General features: G+C 41.5%; 2 protein-coding genes and 2 non-coding genes across 4 annotated transcripts in view; all 4 read right to left on the bottom strand.

The window, feature by feature from the left end:
* lasp1 (LIM and SH3 protein 1) overlaps positions 1 to 7,169 on the bottom strand; it is a 31,169-nt gene extending 24,000 nt beyond the window's left edge. Inside the window, exon 1 of the mRNA XM_030735289.1 lies at positions 6,861 to 7,169. Coding sequence (XP_030591149.1) covers positions 6,861 to 6,929 — 69 coding nt within the window. The 5' untranslated portion in view covers positions 6,930 to 7,169. The remainder of the gene's footprint in view (positions 1 to 6,860) is intronic.
* Positions 7,170 to 8,061: 892 nt separating this feature from the next.
* On the bottom strand, positions 8,062 to 18,867 carry LOC115784830 (plexin domain-containing protein 1-like). Its single transcript, XM_030736186.1, has 14 exons — positions 18,552 to 18,867; positions 12,897 to 13,063; positions 12,496 to 12,639; positions 10,059 to 10,128; positions 9,839 to 9,961; positions 9,629 to 9,747; positions 9,422 to 9,521; positions 9,251 to 9,346; positions 9,081 to 9,162; positions 8,948 to 9,008; positions 8,735 to 8,855; positions 8,582 to 8,617; positions 8,353 to 8,510; positions 8,062 to 8,251 (listed from the first exon to the last, which is right to left on the bottom strand). The coding sequence occupies exons 1-14, from the start codon at positions 18,628 to 18,630 to the stop codon at positions 8,138 to 8,140; spliced, it is 1,470 nt and encodes a 489-aa protein (XP_030592046.1). The 5' UTR covers positions 18,631 to 18,867; the 3' UTR covers positions 8,062 to 8,137.
* trnac-gca (transfer RNA cysteine (anticodon GCA)) lies at positions 11,041 to 11,112 on the bottom strand. Its single transcript has one exon. It is a non-coding gene; the product is annotated as a tRNA-Cys (tRNA).
* Positions 12,086 to 12,157, bottom strand: trnac-gca (transfer RNA cysteine (anticodon GCA)). The gene has a single exon. It is a non-coding gene; the product is annotated as a tRNA-Cys (tRNA).
* Positions 18,868 to 20,085: the final 1,218 nt, after the last annotated feature.

Raw genomic sequence — 20,085 nt, 5'->3', positions numbered from 1 at the left:
AGCATTTTCACAGACAGAGCATTGTTAGTTCTTTGTGAATGGCTCATTTATTGAGTCACAAATACACAACAGTAGTAGTAGTAGTAGTACACATTAAACGTTTATAGTTTTACTACTATTTACTTGCACTGCTGCCATCTTGGATTGAGAAGTCGGGGTTGGTGGGGCTTTTCCGGTTTTATGAGTTAGAAATCTGAATTGAGGGTGAATTTCAATTAAAAATTCCAACTCAGAAGTAGGAATTTCTGACTTCCTACTTCAATATTCAAATATCATGATAATCCCTGTTGTGAAATCAGCTAAGCCAAGCCCTTCTCTAACTGCAGGATGATCAGTGTCTTTCCACATGATCTCTCCATCATCTTGGACCGCAGCTTGTCACAAGAGCTAGTGCTGTGAGCTGGAGAGCCACTCTAAACAGTCCAGAACCGGTTCATGTGCTGCTATACCAACGCTGGTGGCATCTGACCACAGGATTGGAGACTCACTGGAGATGGAGCTGATTATTGCTAGATACAAGTATGCCTACAAACAAACAAGCACAATTTTTTTTTTTAATGGTATTACTATTTTATATTCTGCGTTTGCAAAAAACCCATACATGTGCACAAAAACATGGGTGTAGCCTCAACTCTATCCTGCCTCCTTTACCACTTCTGTGAGAAACTTGCAAAGGTAGAAAAGGCTTTATACGTGCAAGCCTTGGCCTAAGAAAGGAAAAGACAAACAGAAATGTATGAGTGAGAAACACCCCAGTCATGTGTTAGAGGAATCATCCTGCAGTTAGCCTTGTCTACCTCCAGGAAAACCTGACTCTTAGGTGCCAAGACAGGATCTGGCAGTCAGCTGGAAAATGAGGACACTGCAGAACTGGAGCCCTAGAAATAAAACACCATAAAAAAAAAAAAAGCTTCGTCTCCCTGCATCAGCACAGCTCAAGGGCAGATGTGTATGCACGCCTATGTGTGTGCGTGAGAATTAACCCTGTCTGTAGATGTGTGTATTATTGTATGTAGGTTATATGTCTTAATGCCTGATGTATTTGTGTCAGCATGGACTCAATAATCGAGTCAAGAGCAGAGATGCTCACTCAGCCTCAAAGCTTCCTCTCAGCGAGAACCAAATACAAACAGACCAAGAAGAATCCCATGTAGATGGAAGGCCAGTAACCCTTTACACATTACCTATTCACACACAGAGGGACAGTTACTCAGAGTCTGACCAGATGCACGCTATAACATACTAAAAACAGACTGTAGGAGCGCCATAGATGAAGCATTAAAATGCCCCAAGCCTGTTGTGTCAACCATTTCTAATGTCATCATTACCAGATAATTAGGCCAGATTAGTCACTCACTTTGGTCCAGTATTAAAGCAAAACATACAACCAAATGACCACTATCAATAGATTCCAATAGATACATTGGTTGAATTTATTGTCCTGCAGGGGTAGCATGTTCACAGTCCACTGGCAGTCCGGGGATGGCCCGTCTGCCTGCAAAGAGCTCTGTTGTCAGATGGAGGCAGCGTAAAAGTATGCCATACAAGTTTGTGCTGTTGTTGGTCTATCAGCAAGCCCCCCCCCCCCCCCCCCCCCCCCCCCCATACAGAAACTTGTAAGCAGACAGGATACATTTCTGGGACCAGACTTTACGCCTGAGTGACCCTGTAAAGCAGACACATTTTTTCACAAGGGCTTGGCTAGCGTTATTTTCTACACTGACTAACTGACACTCTCTGATATCATTTTGACATAAAAACATATGAGGAATTTAGTGCATTATAACACTGAAGAACATCTCCTGGGACCATGATGAAATGTTTCCTTAAATATCCAGCAATTAACTTCAGTACAGTTTAGGAAGTGGTACAGTTTGAAACATGTGAGGGCTCTTTGTCTCCAACAGTGGCCAAAACCAACACACCACACACACACACCACAATGCACAGCAGCTCTGTGAGTGTGAATGATTATTCTTGCACAAGATAGCACATGCCTAAAGACAAAGTTCGCACATCTGGCTGGTGCTAATATAGGAAACTAACTCATTAATGCAGGCAGGTTAATTATTAGCCCAACTGATACCATTAATTTTTACCCAAGCCCAGGGCTTTGCTGCTGTCCAGCAGGCAGACTGTGATTTGAACAGACAGGCTATGCCACAGTATGCAATTAAGTTTTCAAACCACACCAGACTGTAATGTGCACTCTCTTTGGGGCATATTTCTATGCCTGTCTGCCTGTCTGCCAATTATCTATTTGAATATATGCAGGGAATTATCCTTACTGTTAAATTACAACACAATCCAGTCAAAAATAAGCAATATATGTGGCCTAGATTTGAGGCCCTTGAATTTACATAAAAATAATCTCAAAAATGCTGAAATACTGTTTTTTTTTTAGCCAAACACACCTTCAGGATTTTGCAAGATCCCATGAAGAGATGTTTCCACATTTTGTTTTGTTTTTTTAAGAAAATTCATGACATGAACTCGAAGAACCAAGGTGAGAGGTTATGCAAAGAGTTTAAAGTACCTCTTTGCCTTTCTTTAAAAGAATTCTGGTCAATAATTTGTCCAAAAAGAGTCTGAAATCTTCTGCAATCATGAGTGACACTGGAGTTTATTCTCTTTTCTACAGGATTCAATCGTGATCAAGTGATCAGGCCTGTGGTAAAATTTATTTTTCTCCCATTATGTTTCAGCCCTTCTAAAGGAAAACAAAGGTATGAACCAAAACTGTGGCTCAAAAACTGAAGTGTGAGCCCCTGGCGTCAAGAAATGTGCGCAGGTACAAATAAATGCGTAATACGTTGGGACAGTCAACCCCACAGAAGTACCTGGCCACTTGCTCTCCAATCACCTCTGGTGATTTTGAGTAAAATGCGCGTTTGTGACTGTGAGTCATCAAAGAGATATGACTGGTGGTGGCGGCTGCACCGAGTCCTCACCTCTTGTGGCATTTGGATAACATGAATCAGCTCTGGAAATAATCTGTCTAAATATAGGCAAAGGCAGCAGACAAGTTCCTCTGAAACTAAGGTAAGGGGGGAAATGTGTTCACACAGGAATATCAGAGTGCAAACACAGACAAACACTCACCATTTAAATTAAAAAACCCACATCGTGTAGCTTTTGCAGAATTACAAATTTGCATAAGACTGAACTACAAACAGTAAGACATTAACGTTAGATGTAGGTGAAAAGCCAGAAAAACATTTTATTAACTTTGAATAGAAGCAGTTGTTAAATTTAAAGCCACATCGCCGCACATAAGCATGATATAAGCTCTTTCATTGAGAATAAACTGTCTCAAGCAGCTCAACTTGAATATCATATGACCTTTAACCATATTTCCAATAACTTCCAGGGATTGAGAAGCAGCAGTACAACTGAAGCTCACATCTTAGAATTGTTCCACAGCAATGAAATAACAGCAACCACCTCATTTGGTAACAGTTTTAAAAAAGTCATAACTTTAAAAGATCCGGTAATTTCATGTTGCAGATAACAGGTGATGTTGGTCTACTGCTGTGACTCTGGCATTTTAACACATTAGTTCAGGTCCAAGCTCCCCTATTAAAACACTAACGTCACACACTAACATTAACTAAGCAGCAGAGACTGCACTAGCTCAGCATCTCAGATGTTTTGCGAGGTAAATACCGTTTTTGTCAGTGCAGTCTGGTTGCTCTGACGAGTACAGCACCTTCATTTCCTCATTAGAAAGAGGTGTTTAATGGAGGGTAAAGCGGTAAAAATGTTCTAAATACGGCATACACATCAAGCAGTATTGATTTTTCAGGTGGTTAAAATGCAATCTGCTGCAGACTCCATCTGCAGCAATACACTGGTTACCTTTTGAGCCACTAACCATCACTGTGGGTAACACACAGACTGTGGATCAGATCCTCAAAAAGCTCCACTTCAAAGAAACTGAAAACTTCCACTGGGAAACTCTTTACTTTTAAATACAACCTGTAGAATAGTCTGAAATGCAGTGATTGTGATATTGCACATGTTTCTCTCATAGAAAATACTGATATAAAAATACACAGATATGCATAGCATCACATATTGCCATTCAGCATTCATTCAATGTCAGGCATGACATTCATTCCATATTACAAAGTCCTAGTCTAAACATTTTAGAACATGTGAACCAAAAATCACCACTAAACAGCACTTACAAAGTGCACAGAGCATTATTTCTTCTTTGTATACTCTCTAAAATCTTTCCATATCATATAAATAAAAGAACTGCCCAGCTGGCTTTGGTTCATCTGTATTTCTTCCGGCTTCCTGTTCAAATGCTGCTTGTTTAGAGTTAGGCCGAGACTTACCTGTTAAAACTGGTGTGAAGTGGGAGATAACTGGTTACATAAAAGCTGTTTTTGACATGCCACAATAAAAAAACAAACAAAAAAAAAACAAAAAAACAACTAAAGAGTGATCAAAATATTTTGACCCTGCTAACAGACTCGCCAAAGCCAAAGATGCAGAAGCAGTGTGTTTTTCATACTTAAAAACAAACATGAGCTGTCATAATGCACAAGGCACATTCTCACAATTTACATATATTTGAAAATACTATAAATTGCACAACTACTCATGAACCAGTTCCACTAGTTTGTGAATTACTGTACAACCACACATACAACACTGTTAATTATTAATTAACCTCCTTATGTACAAGGACGGTGAATTCACCTGCGGGTTGTACTAGTCTGCATATTTCAGTTAAACAAAATGCAGACAACACATGTCAGGAATAAATGTACAGACACTCCTGCGGAGCTGAGTGTTTCAGTGACTCTACACACATCCTCAGTTTAACCTGAAAATACACACTTCCTGCTGAAGTGCTGAATCTAGCTCTTAATAAAACAAACACACACTGATCATTTTATTCATCCAGGCATTGCATTTTAACACGAAATGGACCTGGTCCGATTTGCATATCAGGGTGTGCTAAATAAAAACACTTCCTTCTTAAAAGTTTCATTGGCTGCAGTTCAAAAGCTGTCCTGAACTCAACCTACAAAAAGCCACTCTGATAGATATGAATCAGACACTTGAGTCAAACGTGCATCTCATCTCATTACTACCAGCAAGCATTTCAAGCACTGAAATGAAAAGGCAAAGCCGTTACCAACAAGAGCTTCAGCTAAAATTCACTTCCTGTCTTTACGTGTGCTTGGCTGCTAGTGTGGCCCAGCCCTGCTATACAGGAATGCAGCTGTCAGACAAAAAAGGGTATGAGGTTAAGCCTCTCAAAAGAAGGATATTAAAAAGGAGGAAATTGTCAGGTTAAGGTATTTGGTTGAGATTACTAATGCAGAAGTGGCAGAACCCTTAGGCTCCCCTGCCTTCACCTGAGGTAGCCTAGTGCATGGAAAAATCCTTACCTTGGCCGCTTAAAACAAACAAGAATGGCAATGTGTGTGTCCCATGGAGAAGGGGAAAGGGAGGTTGGTTTGGCAGGTCTAAAAGGAGGTGTGCGCTGATGTGGAATGGCAGTTAAGACAGACGGCAGGCTATGCTCCTGTGCTCAGTTCAGAGCAGGGAGATGGCACAGCAGGCCTCTGACAGAGCACGTTTTATAGGAAAGTCTGTCTGCCGGAATGCACTCCCCTTCAGCCCAGATTCCAAACCGCATTCAAGCTGTAGTTCAGGCAGTTTGATTCTCATTAACACCAGCTTTCTAGCATGCTAACATTACTTGTACTACGCTATTTAAGCAGGAAGAGATAAATTTATTTGAATACAGGGCACTTTGGGAAAACAACCATGAAGCAGAGCTGCAGTCTATCCAGCCAGAGCTGATGTTACTTTAGATAGATTGCTTTGTGTATGTGTCTTTCTAGACCTTCCTTATCTGTCAATCCCAACAGTTAAGACACATCTCAACAGGGATTGATTTTCAATGATTTTCAGCCTTCCTTAGACAAATTATCTGCTTGGCCCATGCCCTGCTTTGGTCAAATATCACCTATATCTCATATATCAAGCAACCAGACCCCACTCTAGTATGTTATCTATTTGCACATTTACAATGAAAGAGATTGCTGCAATATTCATCACACTCTGGCCACCTTTGCCTCATCAAAGCTCAAAGGGAAAGAGGAACAAGACAGTGCAACACCCATGTTAACACCAGTTGTTCCTCCCATGTGAATTGGTGGATACAATTGATGAGATTAGGAGTCCACTTTGCCTGAAAACTAACAAGGCTGCTCGACTAATCATCCCTGACTTGGATTAGCCAGTGAATTAGACACAGACACGTCCACATCAGTCCACCCTGTTTTCAACAGTACTGGACACGAAAAACGTGATAATGGGACTACACAGTTCTCCTTTTAAGTCCTGCGTGTTTTAGTATTCGCAAGATAAATTTGTTAATACATATAATGAATTTGCCACAGAGGTTAAAAACGTTGGGTATCAGCTTTCGTCAAAGCAGCGGTTGCAGCCAGGCCCAGGCCAGGCACGGCTCTCCGGAAGCACTGTGAAGTGCTGGTTAGGGTAAATCAGTACAACAGCCCGAGGCTATCATCTTCGGGACAAAAATACAAATTCTGGTCCCTTAAGATAGCCAACCAACACCACAATAATGTGTAATTTGGTTTCTAGTCCGCACTGTTGTGCCACCGCCTTCCAGACGTGAGCTAGCAGTTAGCCTGCACGGCTAGCGACATACCTGTCCAGCTGGGGCATTCGATTCATTCACAAAAAAATGTGAAAGGTGTAGTTTTAGGGGAGCAGAAACAAGTTCGGTCAATGTCCCACTCTACTGAAGCGTATTAGTGTTGATTTAATTGAGAAACATGTAAAAACGAGACGGTTTCTGTTCTTACCTTGTCCAGACAATTCACTTTTTCCGTGGGGTAAACGACTAGATTACATCTGCTACACAACGGATTCATGTTGGAGGAATGCTCTTCTAGCTAGTTAGCAACAGAAACCGCCGATGATACTGATCGTAGCTGTGTGCTGTCGAGTGCTCGCTTCGAAAAACAGCTATAGTGTATGATTAGGAGCAGTAGCAGACCAACTCGAATTTAGTTGTATATTGGAAATCCAGGAGGTTGTTGTTGTCGTTGTAGCCGCACAGCTGGCTGTCAGTCCACTAACCAGACACGGAAAGCGCGCTCCCGCCGCGCCCCCCTTCTCCTCCTCCTCCCTCGACTGCGCGCGTCCGTCTGAGCAGGAAGGGAAAGAGGTGGTGTAGGAGGATACTTTTTTGTTTTGTTTTGTTTTGTTTTTTGTTTGTTTGTTTTTTCTTTAAAAAAATATAATTGCAAAAGAATGAGCGGGAACATTCGTGGATTGCATTTAAAATACTGAACTGGTCTGCAGCATCTCTGTTTTGCTTGAAAATGAAGCAACACAGTTTCAGCTTTCTGTAACTGTACGGAGGTCTAATCGACGCCCGTGCATGCGCATGCCAAACTTATCTGTATTTGCGCCATCTGTGCTCGCATAGCAAACTTGTGCGATCATCTTTATTGGTGCAGTTTGTGTGCGCGTGTGTGTACTTCACCAATCCAGTTTTTTCAAATCAGATTTTACACATCTGCCACGTTCACTGCATTGCATGCCCTACTTGAATGCTCGTGTGATCCTTTTGTTTAGAGGGACATCTGCTGACAAAAGAGTTGCACTGTATCTGCATATCGGCCTACGTTATCTGACGTGTGAAGACGCAACATTTGTACATTTTTACACTTATTTTATGCATAACCTTCTATTAAAAAACACAAAATCATGCCCTCCAAGCGAGAGTACTGATCAGGTAATGATGGGGTTATGTTTGAGCAAGACAAAAAAGTGGAACTTCATCACAATCACAATCGAAAGCAGCAGGAACTGAAAGTGATGCTCACTCGGATCTTTGCTTATCTGATGAGAAAAAAAAGACTGCAAAATGTATATATATCAGCTTAGGGGCATGCATTTTTAGAGTTTAATGCAGTGAAGGGGGTATGCAATTTCTAAATAACATTCAACAACAATGTCTTCCTTTTAAGGTATTTCAAACACTTTTAAACCTTTATTTGGAACTCAATTTGCAATGTAATTATTTGCACAACATGCAACTATCTCCACGAGCCATAATTTCCTTTTCATGGTTTTAACATGGTCCAGCTTCAACAATGCTGTCTTTCTCACTGCCGCCTCCTTCCACTTCCGTGTAACCAGAATCTTGCTTTTGAAACTTTAAGGAAGGCCAGTAGCTCTTGCGTCGCTGAAAAGCATCAAGCAATAACAATAATCATAATAATGTGGATGCACAGAATAACATCAGCTTGACTCAGGCTGGGGTTGCAGGATATGTATTGCGCTCACCTGAATGAGGTAAAGCGGTGATGCAGTAGAAGGATGGTAGTTGATGTAAAGAGCAACAAGTATCAGAGCCAAGAGCAGCACCAGGGCAGCTGCTATGCCAGCTATCACTCCTGTGTTAGCCAGCCCTGCACTCTTACTGGAAGAGTCTGTTTTTACATCTGGAACCAAGACAAATTCTTAAAAATCATTCCCAGTCCTAATCATAGCAGCTCCTACAAACAGTACTCACCACTACCACTCTTGAAAATTTGATGTTTAGATTCATCTGAAAGAAAGTAAAAATTTCCTTTGTAGAATGTATTTTTTTTTTTTACTGAGCAACCAAATGAATCACTGGAGTTTTGAAATACATCACATGTGGAGTTTAATCCTATATTCTCACCATCACTCTCACAGTTTTTTTGTCGAGGAGTTAGAGGCGTCATGTCCTCGGTCTCTGGTGTAATGGAGGCCCCAGTGGAGTTGTCACCCCTGGAGTAATCCTCACAGGTTGCGTCTTGGCTCTGCCCATAGACGTACAATAAATAATAAGCTCATATTAAAAGATAGGAAAAGATCAAATAAACTGATATTTATTCTCAAAGTCCAGCTATACCTCTTCTGAACAAGCATAATCCAACCATTCTTGTCTGTGTCTGTCCATGCCATCTGAACATCTAAAACACCAGAAATACAGGGTTAAACCTTTACTGTGCTAACACTGTCAGTTTGCAGAATTCCCCACTCACCTCTGCAGCACATGACACCAACTACATCCAGAGGTTTGACTGGATGAGAGGCACAGCTCGCAGCTCTTATGCAGAAGGCAGGCTGCACAGGGAAAGAAAAGGAAAACGCTGCCGATATTTAACTCTTTGACTGTGGAAAGAAATCTTAGGAGATTTAGATATTTGCTTACTAGGCAGGGGAGTGAACTCAACAGCAGAGTAGTTCGTAACCTTTGTGATGTCTATCTCAACTCGATGGTACTCGTAGATCATTTGCTGTGGGAGATCTGGATTGGAAATATTATAATTTAAAATTGTTTTTTGATGGTAGCACTTGATTCTAGTGAACATTTACTGCTGACCTGCTGAGTGAGAAGAGGGTGACATGACCATGAAGGCATCGGATAACCCAGCTTTCACTGGATGCTCAGCTGAACTGATTGCATCTACTGACAGAGGTATCTGGTAAACAGAAAAAAAAAAAAGTTTTGCTTAATGCTTACAAAAACAAGATGAATCAATCCGATCTGAGAATGCCAGTAAGAGCACAGAGCAGAAATGTTCCTCACGTCTCTGTAGCTGAAAGTGATGGTTCCTGTTTTGTAAAGAGCAACCTGAAATGTAAAACCTCCCACTGACTCTTTGCCAGGGAGTCTGACACGCTCCCACTGGACCACGAAGACCTCACCTGGAGATAATGAACGCCAAATAGGAATCAATCAGAAAGTTCACACAATCTCAGAACCAAGGACATGTTCAAATGTCATATGGGATTATACCATTATCAAGGTACTGCACAGTGGATTCTTTAGAGTAGCTGGGGTCAAAATTAGCCATCAGAGGGGCGATGTACTGTGTTGCGGTCAGCATACGGTGAGTAATATCCCCCGTGAAGATAAACCCTGGAAAAAGGCCAGAGGGAAAAATATGGAAGACTTGTGTACACCTTGTTACACCGCAAAAGGTCATTTGAACATCTGTTAGAAAATCAAAATGTACCTCCCGTTGCTATGGTAATCTGCCTCAGGTAATGTCCATAAAAAGGAAAGTCAAAGGACAGGGCAACCCTCTGCAAGAAGAGAAGACACAAACAGAAGTAGAGATATTTAAAAAAAAAATAAAAAAATTAGACATCATTTAAAAACAGAAATTTCTTTATTGTCACATTTTGTTTTGTCACCCTACACTCCAACGCACCTTAACTGCCTCTTAAAGGTCACTGAAAGAGCACAAAGAGGCTGCAAATGTCTGGGAAAAGCTTTGTTTTGCATACTTTTACTCAGTAAAAAGGTTTGCTCTACTTTCTCTATATTAAAACTTCAGTGTTATATTCCTTGATAAGTGGACCTACCATGCTTGGACCTATTTTCTGTCAGACGCAGTTACAGTGACGGATGCTCATATTAAACATGGCCAAAGTTTCAGACAGTGAGGTCAGTGTATCTGCATCCCTATGAAACAAAAGCTCAGCCTTCAGACTGCTCTGTTTCACATAGTTTTTTCTTATTTCTGGCTCTGTATGAAATCAAATAGAAGGTGTTACGGCCCAGTCTAGGGGTAAGGAGCGCAACACGAGGGATGGATGGGTGTCCCTGCCCCAGCCCCCAAAACTGCCAACACAAACTCTGTACAAAAGCAACATTTAATATGGACATCTCAGGCAGACAGTTCTAGCTATGATCGCAGAAGCGCCATCCAACTGCTGTACGTGAGGGGCAGCCAATCATGAGAAAGCAGGCTCAAAGGTAGAGTGGCTTTATGGGAAAGGAACTGAGGGCCTGTATGAATGATCATATATGATAAACAAGCATTATTTTGAACTGTGAATCCTGCTGAGCTACTCTGATAGGGTCCAAGAATAAAATCGTGGAGCACTTACAGTGTGATTGAAGTTCTGTCCATTTCTTTTCAATGTAGTGTCTGTCTTGGTAGAATCAAAATGTCCACCTCAACATCAGTTTACATGATCAACACTTAAAGAAGGGGGCACCCGGATTTGAACCGGGGACCTCTTGATCTGCAGTCAAATGCTCTACCACTGAGCTATACCCCCTACATACACTGCCTGTGACTGGTCTTATTACAACACATTGTTTGCACAGGATTTGCACATACACTGACTGTGCAGCTGGAAGCAGCCTGTCTGTGATTAACATTTTCCCAGTATGCTGTCTGATGTAATTGTTTTGCAATGGACTAGCTGAATTATAGACACAACTTGAGCTCATAAGGACAGATAGTTGCAGTGGCTGGGTGTTAACTTTCCAAAACAGATATTCTTCTAAATAACTGAGATTCAAAACATTATAATTCATACCTAAAACTCACATCAGTGTCAAGCGCAATAGTTGGGAAACTGATCCTGCTGTAACCAAATATACAGATGTGACGTTCCAAACTCCTGTCAAATATTTCTTGCTAGATTCATCCATTTGCAATCTGATCTGAGAAGTGAAACAACTCCTGCTTCATAATATGTAACCTGAACATCTGTAGGGCCATCAATATTCACACTTTGTTGCTTTTCAGCATACATGATACTCTGTATTAAGGTGTGTTATTATATGGTAGTTTTGTAGCTTTTATTGTGTACCAACATGTCCTTTAGCTTTCAGGGTTATGCAACCATATATTTGAGAGGGAACTCCATCTTGACTTGCTCTCACATCAAATGTTAAGGTAAATTTTCAGGTATTTCTCATCAATGTAATGTAATGTAAGCAAGGCTCAATTGGTATTAAGGGCTGAAGGTTGTCAAGAAAATATCCTCCACACGATTACACCACCAGCAGCAGCCTGAGCCATTGATACATGGCAGTGCTTTCACATTGTTTGCACCAAATCCTGACCCTAACATTCAAATTTAGCAGCAGAACTTCAGACCAGGCTACTTTTTTCCAGCCTTCTGTTGTCTAATTTTCATGAGCTCTAGCCTCAGTTTCTTCAGTAGGTTGTCTTGAGCATGTCTACATGCCTAAATAAACTACTAACAAAGTAGCCAAAGTGCATATTTTGTATCATAAAGGAGGGGGCACCCAGATTTGAACTGGGGACCTCTTGATCTGCAGTCAAATGCTCTACCACTGAGCTATACCCCCCACACATGCAGCGCACAACTTGCAACTGGTCGGATTGTTTGCACAGGAATTGGACGTCAATTGTGTGATTGGAAGCAGCCTGTCTGTGATTAACATTTTCCCAGTTTGCTGTCTGATAAACAGTCTACAAAGTGAGAAACATAAACATATTTATGTATCACGTGGTCATCACAAGGACTTAATATTCTAAGGTTTGTATCATTATAACTTTTAATTTAGTAAAGGCAAGATTTGGAACAGGGCAATACCAACTACACAATTTACTAAATATTCAGTTTTTTGGGTTAAGAAGAAAAGGGAAGTGAGACAGTCCATTTGTTTCTGTGTGTGAGACTCACCACAGCCTGTTTGTATGAATTTGACAGAATTCCATGGACTCTAACTTGACCGTGCCGGACATCATTCATGTCTATCCACAGAGTCTCCGTACGTTGGTCCTCGGGGCCAAATATGCGCCGCGTGTAATACTTGCCAGAATCCTCCTTCCAGACAGAAAAACACAGGAGATCAGAGGTTTAAAAGTGTGTTCACAGAATGTGCCACACATGCGTCAAAAATTCGCACAGAGCACGGTTAAATAATAGAGTTCAGGTGTTAAATAATATGCTGTAAATGTTTCTTTCCAAAAGAGGGCAGTGTTTAACTCCAACTAAAACAAATACAACCAGATATGAGCCAAGAACATATTAAATGCCACAAACCATTATAGTCATAAGAAACACTGTGGTGTGTCACTCACCACTACACGTGTCCTGTTGTCTGGCAGGGTGTTGATGCTTAGTCCTCCACCCAGGACTGCCCTGCTTACTCTAGTGTGGCCTGGTGATGACCTCAGGGTTCTGTAAGCACTGGTGTCAGCTCCAGTAGACCTTTCATGCTGCAGTGGGACCACACTGTACCGATCATCTGTCCAAAATAATGCATATGATGTTACACTGCTGTCCTAGTCAGCTTACATTTCACATTATATAAATCTGCTGGTTTCAGTTCACTGACTTCAAAAATAGAATGCATAATAAACATTGTGGATGTCAGTTTTATTCAAACTGATGGTGTTTACGGTCGTGCTCACTGCTCGGTCAGTCAGCCAAACCATATCAGCTGTAGCCTTGTCAGGTAAAGCCCCTTGTTGAATGAAAACAAATAATATTTACTGATGCTCGGAAGGAACTGTCAGACCCTACAAACAAAGAAACCCATACTGTAGTAAGCAAACTGGGGTAGGTAGGACTTGTTTTAGAATTTTGGGTGTTTTAATTGACAACTTGTCTTTCTTTCAAGCCACAAATTCCTGGTTAATTTTAGGCATTTCTTAGAGCACCATCCTGTAATTTCTTATGGAGTGTGGAAAATGCATGTCTGCTGTATGTTTATACCGACAGCTGGTTGTAAACCTGTGGACAGCTTTGTCCTTGCACAACCTCAGGAACTGATGCGGCTCTACATGTGAAGCCACACAATGAACAATGCCTCCACTGAACTCTGAAGAGTCGGTCGTCCACTTGAAACCATTTTTGTGGACTTTATGTGGGAAATGGTGACTGATAAACTATGCTATGTTGTTTAATATCTTCAGCACAGATTTTAAACTGATTTTGAACTTAGCCGTGTGTGATATAAAATTGAGAAAAATACATCACAACCACACACACATCTGCTCCACTCTGTGTAAAAAAAAAAAGGTTGCGCTCTAAATAGTTCTTGCATAGTTTGCAGCTGTGTTTTTGGTCATTGAGGAAACATTATGCTATTCAAGTAGCCCACTTTACTACCACCAAAGCACCTCCAAACCATCACATGTTTCTGCCATGTTTAAAAGATGGTGTTGAGCACTTTATCAGATTTTTTTCCTAGGCTTATACCTCACACTTTTTCTAATATTTCTCTATATTTTCCTTTTATGGGCTTGTCAAAACACACTCTGGCTTTTTCAGCATCCTGGAGTGATCTCTGCAGTGGTTCGAGCCAGTTTGCAATGTATTGTGGGGCCATAACTTCAAGGACAAACCCTTGTGTGCAATATTCATTTTTTCCAGTTTCCTGCCTTCAGTAATTAATAGCCATCATTTCGTTTTTTAAGAAATCTGTCTATCTAAAATAGTTTATTGGTTTTGTTTGTTTGGGGTTTTTTCCATTTAATACGGGACTTGCGGTTTTTTTCCATTTAATACGGGACACGTCGATGACGTCACACGCTGCCTATATAAGCCCGAGGCAGGGGGACTCCTTTACGGGGTGTCTCATCTAACCCTAAATGAGGGGCTTCCTCTGTACTAAACGTTTGCTGTTTTGTGTTTCAGGCTTTCAGCAAATTACAGAGGAATTTTCAGGTAGCGTTACAAAGGTCTCCGGTCAAAAAAGCCAAGATAATCACCCCGTCGAGCTCAGTTTCCTGTGAGAATCATCGTGAATGAACTGCCGTGGTCAGCCCGGCTGCCGCGAAGAGTTAGTCTCTGTTGCTCCGGTGTTTTCTAGCAGGGAGTCTTAAGCAGCTGAGCAGATTAAAAATGAGCAGGGGGACTTGCCGGACCTCCAGTAGTCCGGTTAGGAAACCTAAGCTCAGACACACGCTTAACTACAACTCAAACGCAGGTTGTTGTAACTTCGTCGACGTGTACCTGTTTGTTCTCCAGGTCATGCTAACGTTAGCGAACACTGGTAACCCCCATCATCAGTGAGCTAACGGCTAAGCGACAACCACGAAACGAAGCAGAAAAGAATTTAAACGTGAATGCACTTGAGCGGCTGAGTTATTAGAGTTTAATTGTTGAGTGGAAAATCGGACAAAATTAAGTTTTTCTTTGCAGCAGTAGAAACTAGCTGAAGCCACCTGTTGAGGTGACTCGCTGCACACCGGAGCTGAATACACAGCAGTGGCATCCAAGCTTAACTGCTGTGTATTGTGGGTCTGCTTATGTCTTCACTTTGACTTGAAAATTCACTGTAGATTTGAGGATTTGCAAGAGCTCAAAGGTGTATGTAGCTGAAAAGCGTACTCAGTCTGCCTGTAGCGTAGAACAGTGTGCGTTGTTTAACTCGTCTTTTACTCCTGTTTTCAAGCTTAATTAAGGACAGCACATGCACACGTCTCCCACTCTAGCTCGTGTTAATGAGCAAATTAACAGACTAGAACTTAATCCTTCCTTGCTGCAGTTCTCCAGATGTTCATTGTTAACCAGAAAGCAGTCTCAGCAGAGAAAAATTAGACAATCACCAGGAAAGCAAAATTTATATATTGACTATGACATTTTCAATTTGGCCATGTTTCCATAACCGGGGTTCCAGTGGGTGCCAGTACCCAGTGGAGCTCCTCTTTTGCCAGTAAAATGTCAGTTGATGTTGGTTTGATGCCTTGAGTGTGGGAGGAGAGCACAGGCCTGCTGGTCCCTCAGCTTTGTCCCGTGCCAAACCCCCAGAGTTCAGACTGTGTGGGACACTGGCGAGGCCTGCTTTAAACATCGCTCTGCATTCACTGTTATAACACTGATGTCTTCCACAGTCACCAAAACTACAACAAACTACTGTCATTTAACAGTTTTCTGAAGTGACAAATGTTTTGACCTCATAGGGAGCTCATTGTGTGCTTCTCTCCACCCTTTGATTCAATTAAGCGCTGCGTGTCAATGCGTTTGTGGCAGCTTGTGTATTACGCCTGGACCGTGTGATTAAGTACTGGGTCCGCCCTGTAGTGGCATCTATGAGGTAAGAGCACAAATGATGTCTGCACAGTTGTTGAGGTCTAAAGTACATCAGATAAACACATTCTGGTTAACAAAAGCTGGGAGGGGTGCATGCACTAAATATGAACTTAAGATATCTACTTGAGTTGTCATCTCCCCCTTGCACCCCCCAAGCAGTTTTATTGAATTCACTGGCAGACAAAGCAATGAGATCTGAGTCAGACTCTGCAAGCGGTCTAGTAGAAACTCTACATAACACAGCCCAATCTGCTGGATATCTATCATTCCTTGGAATAGAAGATTATATATAGTGGGGGGGGGGGGGGAAGAATCCCCCTTTTCAGTCATACTTTGAGACTTGAACAAAGCGATCGCTCCTCCATTCTGAGCTCATTTTAGTGGTAAATAGCCCCAAGCATACTTTGATTCCCTTCAAATATGCTTTGTGACTTTGAAGTCAATAGTAATGCTGGGAAGACTAGCAATTATAAGATATAAAGATATAAAAATAAATGGTTAGACTAAAGTTAGACTGCAAATAATTGCAAACATAGCATAGAAATGTGGTGTCTGCATCACAAAATGATCCTCACGAGAAAGGTAGTGCAACAGGAAGAGGTTTAAATGGTGAATAAGTGTCAAGATTTGGTTTGTGCACCTTTCTTGCTTTGTGAAAAAGTACAGGGTGGGTCCTTGGTTAGGAGATAATACCTAAGAATAGATAATGTCCTCTCTCAGCATCTGCACAGAGCTGCTCTGTGCAAACATGCCAAAAAAAAAAAAATGTTTAAGAATGAAACCAAATATGGTTAAGGATGTAGGAAATATGAATTTAGGAAAAGTTTGTTTCGGGGAGTTGAAGTTTGGGGGGGGGGGGGGGGGGGGGGGGGGGCGACCCACGAGGTAAAAGAGAAACCCCTTTCAGCACTAACCATGCAGATGTTTTGGAATGAAAACTGACCTCTGCCCACTCTTTTAGGAGCTACCAAACCACAACATTTAACTGCCTTTTTCTGCAAGTGGTCAGCTCTCAGTGGTCTGAGAGGACACACCCTTCCTGAGCAAAGGCTCAAGGAGTTGGCATGAAGTCTCAAACATCCCCCAGTTCATTTCAAAGAAGATGCCTGAATTGCAGAAATGCAGTTTCAGTAGAAAGCACATATTAAACTATTAGGCAAGAGACAAGTCTTTGTTAAGAAAACACCGATTGCCTCGCTGTTCTTATGGAGAAACAAAATCTCTGCATTCAATACACGGATATTATTTCTGCTTTTCATTTTCAGATAAGAGACAGGATTAAAGCAGACAGAGTTCAGACCACAGCTATTTCCCATACAAGCCCTCTTCCAAATGACTACATAATTCAGAGTTGCTCAGCTGTTGGCAGATAACTGTTTTTTGTTCCTGCCACTTTCCTAAAACATGTCCATGTTTTGCTATCACAAGTGAAATTACACATGACTTTTATAAAGTAAAAGTCCACAGACAATAACATCTTATTCATGGTTCAGACTCAGAAAACAATCCGTCACACTTTTTCCTCTTTTTTCCATTTTTTTTTTTTTTTAATGCTTTGCTCCAAAACGCCTGGATCAGCTTCAGATTATTTGTTAAGCAAACTTCTCAGCAGGACAAGAGACAAGAGGCCAAACACTGAGGTCATTCCTGGGTACACGGTTCATTTTAAGCTCGGGGCGCTGTGTTTTTACAGTCTGGTTCAGATGATGTTGATGACTTTCAGGGCCAAAGTCATTTTTAAAAAGCTGATCGGTATATAATGTTGAGTGGCAGTGCAGATAAGAACGAATGGGGGGAAAGGAAAGGAGGCTTATGTTAGGTCAACAAAGACAGCTGACCTCTTATGCTGCAAGAACATATCTCCTCCACAGCACTCTGATGCAGAAGAACTCCCATAAACTTTCCAGTGTTTTAATGAAATAACATGAACTCCATCACTGTGAAGAAGTATGACTAATTTTAAAATTAATGTTACATCTCGTCCTGAGACAGCGGTTTTACATCAGGAATCACTTACAGGATGAGCGTGGATGCAAGAAGGGAGACTGACCACTCAGATTCCTAAATCAGCTAACATGTGTCCCAACAATTACGTGACATACTTGCGTTTCCATCAAGAAATGCAGCGAGTGATAGATTCATGTCCTCTCTGCAACAGCCTCCTAAAAAGTTGTGCCAAACTGTTGCAGGGAGGCAAGAAGAAAAACAAGTCTAAATCTAATTTTAAACCTCAGACAGGCTGGTTGTGGGTTGCTGTTTAGACTCGGTTGCATGCTTGTGGAAGAGGGTATTTTTATTGTGCACTTTATTGTAAACTAGGTCATTCACTTGTTGTGTGTAAACTGAATAGGGCATGGCATACCCATTTGCCCCTCCATAAAGATTCCCACTGAAGTTTGGTGGCTTAGAGCAAATTAAAATAGCATGCAAAGTCGCACATGTAGCATCAGGATAAAAAAGAGATTAATAAATAAGAATGTTAACTGATTGTTTAGCTTGAGAATAAATGGGGAAAATGGCTGTGATAGCCAATTATAAAAACCCCTGCACAGGCTTCAAAACATACAGAAAATGATAAAGAAATGAGGAAGTTGCAAAAATAAATAAAAAAAACACCTGGAAGCTAAAGCATCTTTGCAACCAGATCAGGCAAAAGAAGCAAAAGCAATGATGTATGTAAAACACACAGCGCTCACCTGTCTGCTGCTGAGCCCAAACTTCAGCCGGCTCTGTTTGGGAGAGACAGAGAAAGAGCATCACCAAACTCAGACACATGTTTGACAGCGAAAAGACAAAAACAAAAATGACAGCCTCGTCTCTGCTTCTCTCTTCTCCTCTTTGTGGAAAAAAAAAAAAAATTGGTTTTCTCCCGCTTCCTCTCGTCGCTCTCTTCTTCCCTCCCGATCTCACTGCCTGCACACACCACCCTGTTTCTAACTACACCCCCTTCTCTCCTCCTCAGCGCAGTTCCTCTGCTGCCATGGTGATCGCAAAGACACAGAGATCAGCTCACTGGGCTCCACAAAAGGCCTGGTCCTCCAGTTGTCCTCTTCTTGTTTTTGTTAACTGTACAGGAAATCGCGCTGTTACTCATTCCAGTGAAGTTCCCTGGAATCTCAGCATCATTCAGAGACATGACACAAGTAGAACCACCAGCAGCAGAATGGCGCCTCCCTCTGTCCAAATGGGCTGCAAGGACGATCAGAAGGTCTGACATCTTAGATTAGACATGGGGATCATGATGCTAACAATGCCAGGCCTAAAATCCAAATATTTTCATCGCCCCTTTGTAGCCCACACAGAGCACCTCAGTTTCTTTGTAGGAGTTTAATTTCCAGCGGTTTTGTGAGAGACCGGTTTTACATGACACGTACACTGACAAAAAAGCAAGCTTTGCAAGTACTGTGGCCAACTCCACCACCTCTCTATTTAATTATCTCTATCTGCTTTGGGAGCAAGTATGGAATCCTTGGCAGGGAAAATGACAGCTGAGAGTTTATTGGATTCACAGCTGGAGAGATAATCAGTACCATGTTTCATATTCCCGATCGTAAACGGTATGACAGCAGCAGGTGGCAATTTTCACACAGTGAGGACTGTAAACAAACATGATACACATCTTTCAAATTTTCTTGTTTTCTAAAATGCTAGCATGTTACAGTGTATAGTATTCATGACGTAAAAACTACTGCAATCTCTGGAAATCCTGCAAAATAGAAAGTAACTGCAGTCATGTGCAAAAAGAAACTGTCGCCTATTCAGCATCCCATAGAGTCAATTGGGTCCATAGGATCTCTTCAAATAATTATGACATACCCATGTGTGCATTAAACAGATTAATATTGTTTCTGTTATTTTCTGCCCTTCAGTTAAAGCTAAAACAAAGCCTCAGAAAGCTTGGGTAACTCAGGTTTTCTGACATGAGTTTAGCATGTTTTTCTGGTTTGGGAAATTGGGAAATCTTTAAATTAAAAAAAAGACCCATGTCATGGATTAATACATAAGGGAGGAAACCTTGTGATAACAGTGAAGTAAACTCAGTTTAATTTTATTGAAGCAACATTTTCGAGAGGGAACCCCAGTGATCATCCTCTGTGAGCAAGCACTGGATGCTGATGTGAAGGAAGAACGCCCTCTTAACAGGAAGAAACCTCTAACAGAACCAGGCACTGGTTGGAATGAGCAGAGGAGAGAGAGAAGAAGAGACCAGGAATCACAAGCAGGACAAAA

The sequence above is a fragment of the Archocentrus centrarchus genome, chromosome 8, assembly GCF_007364275.1.
Source record: "Archocentrus centrarchus isolate MPI-CPG fArcCen1 chromosome 8, fArcCen1, whole genome shotgun sequence".
NCBI lineage: Eukaryota > Metazoa > Chordata > Actinopteri > Cichliformes > Cichlidae > Archocentrus > Archocentrus centrarchus.
Note: the sequence above shows the minus strand (reverse complement) of the source record. Positions and strands in the feature narration are given on the sequence as shown.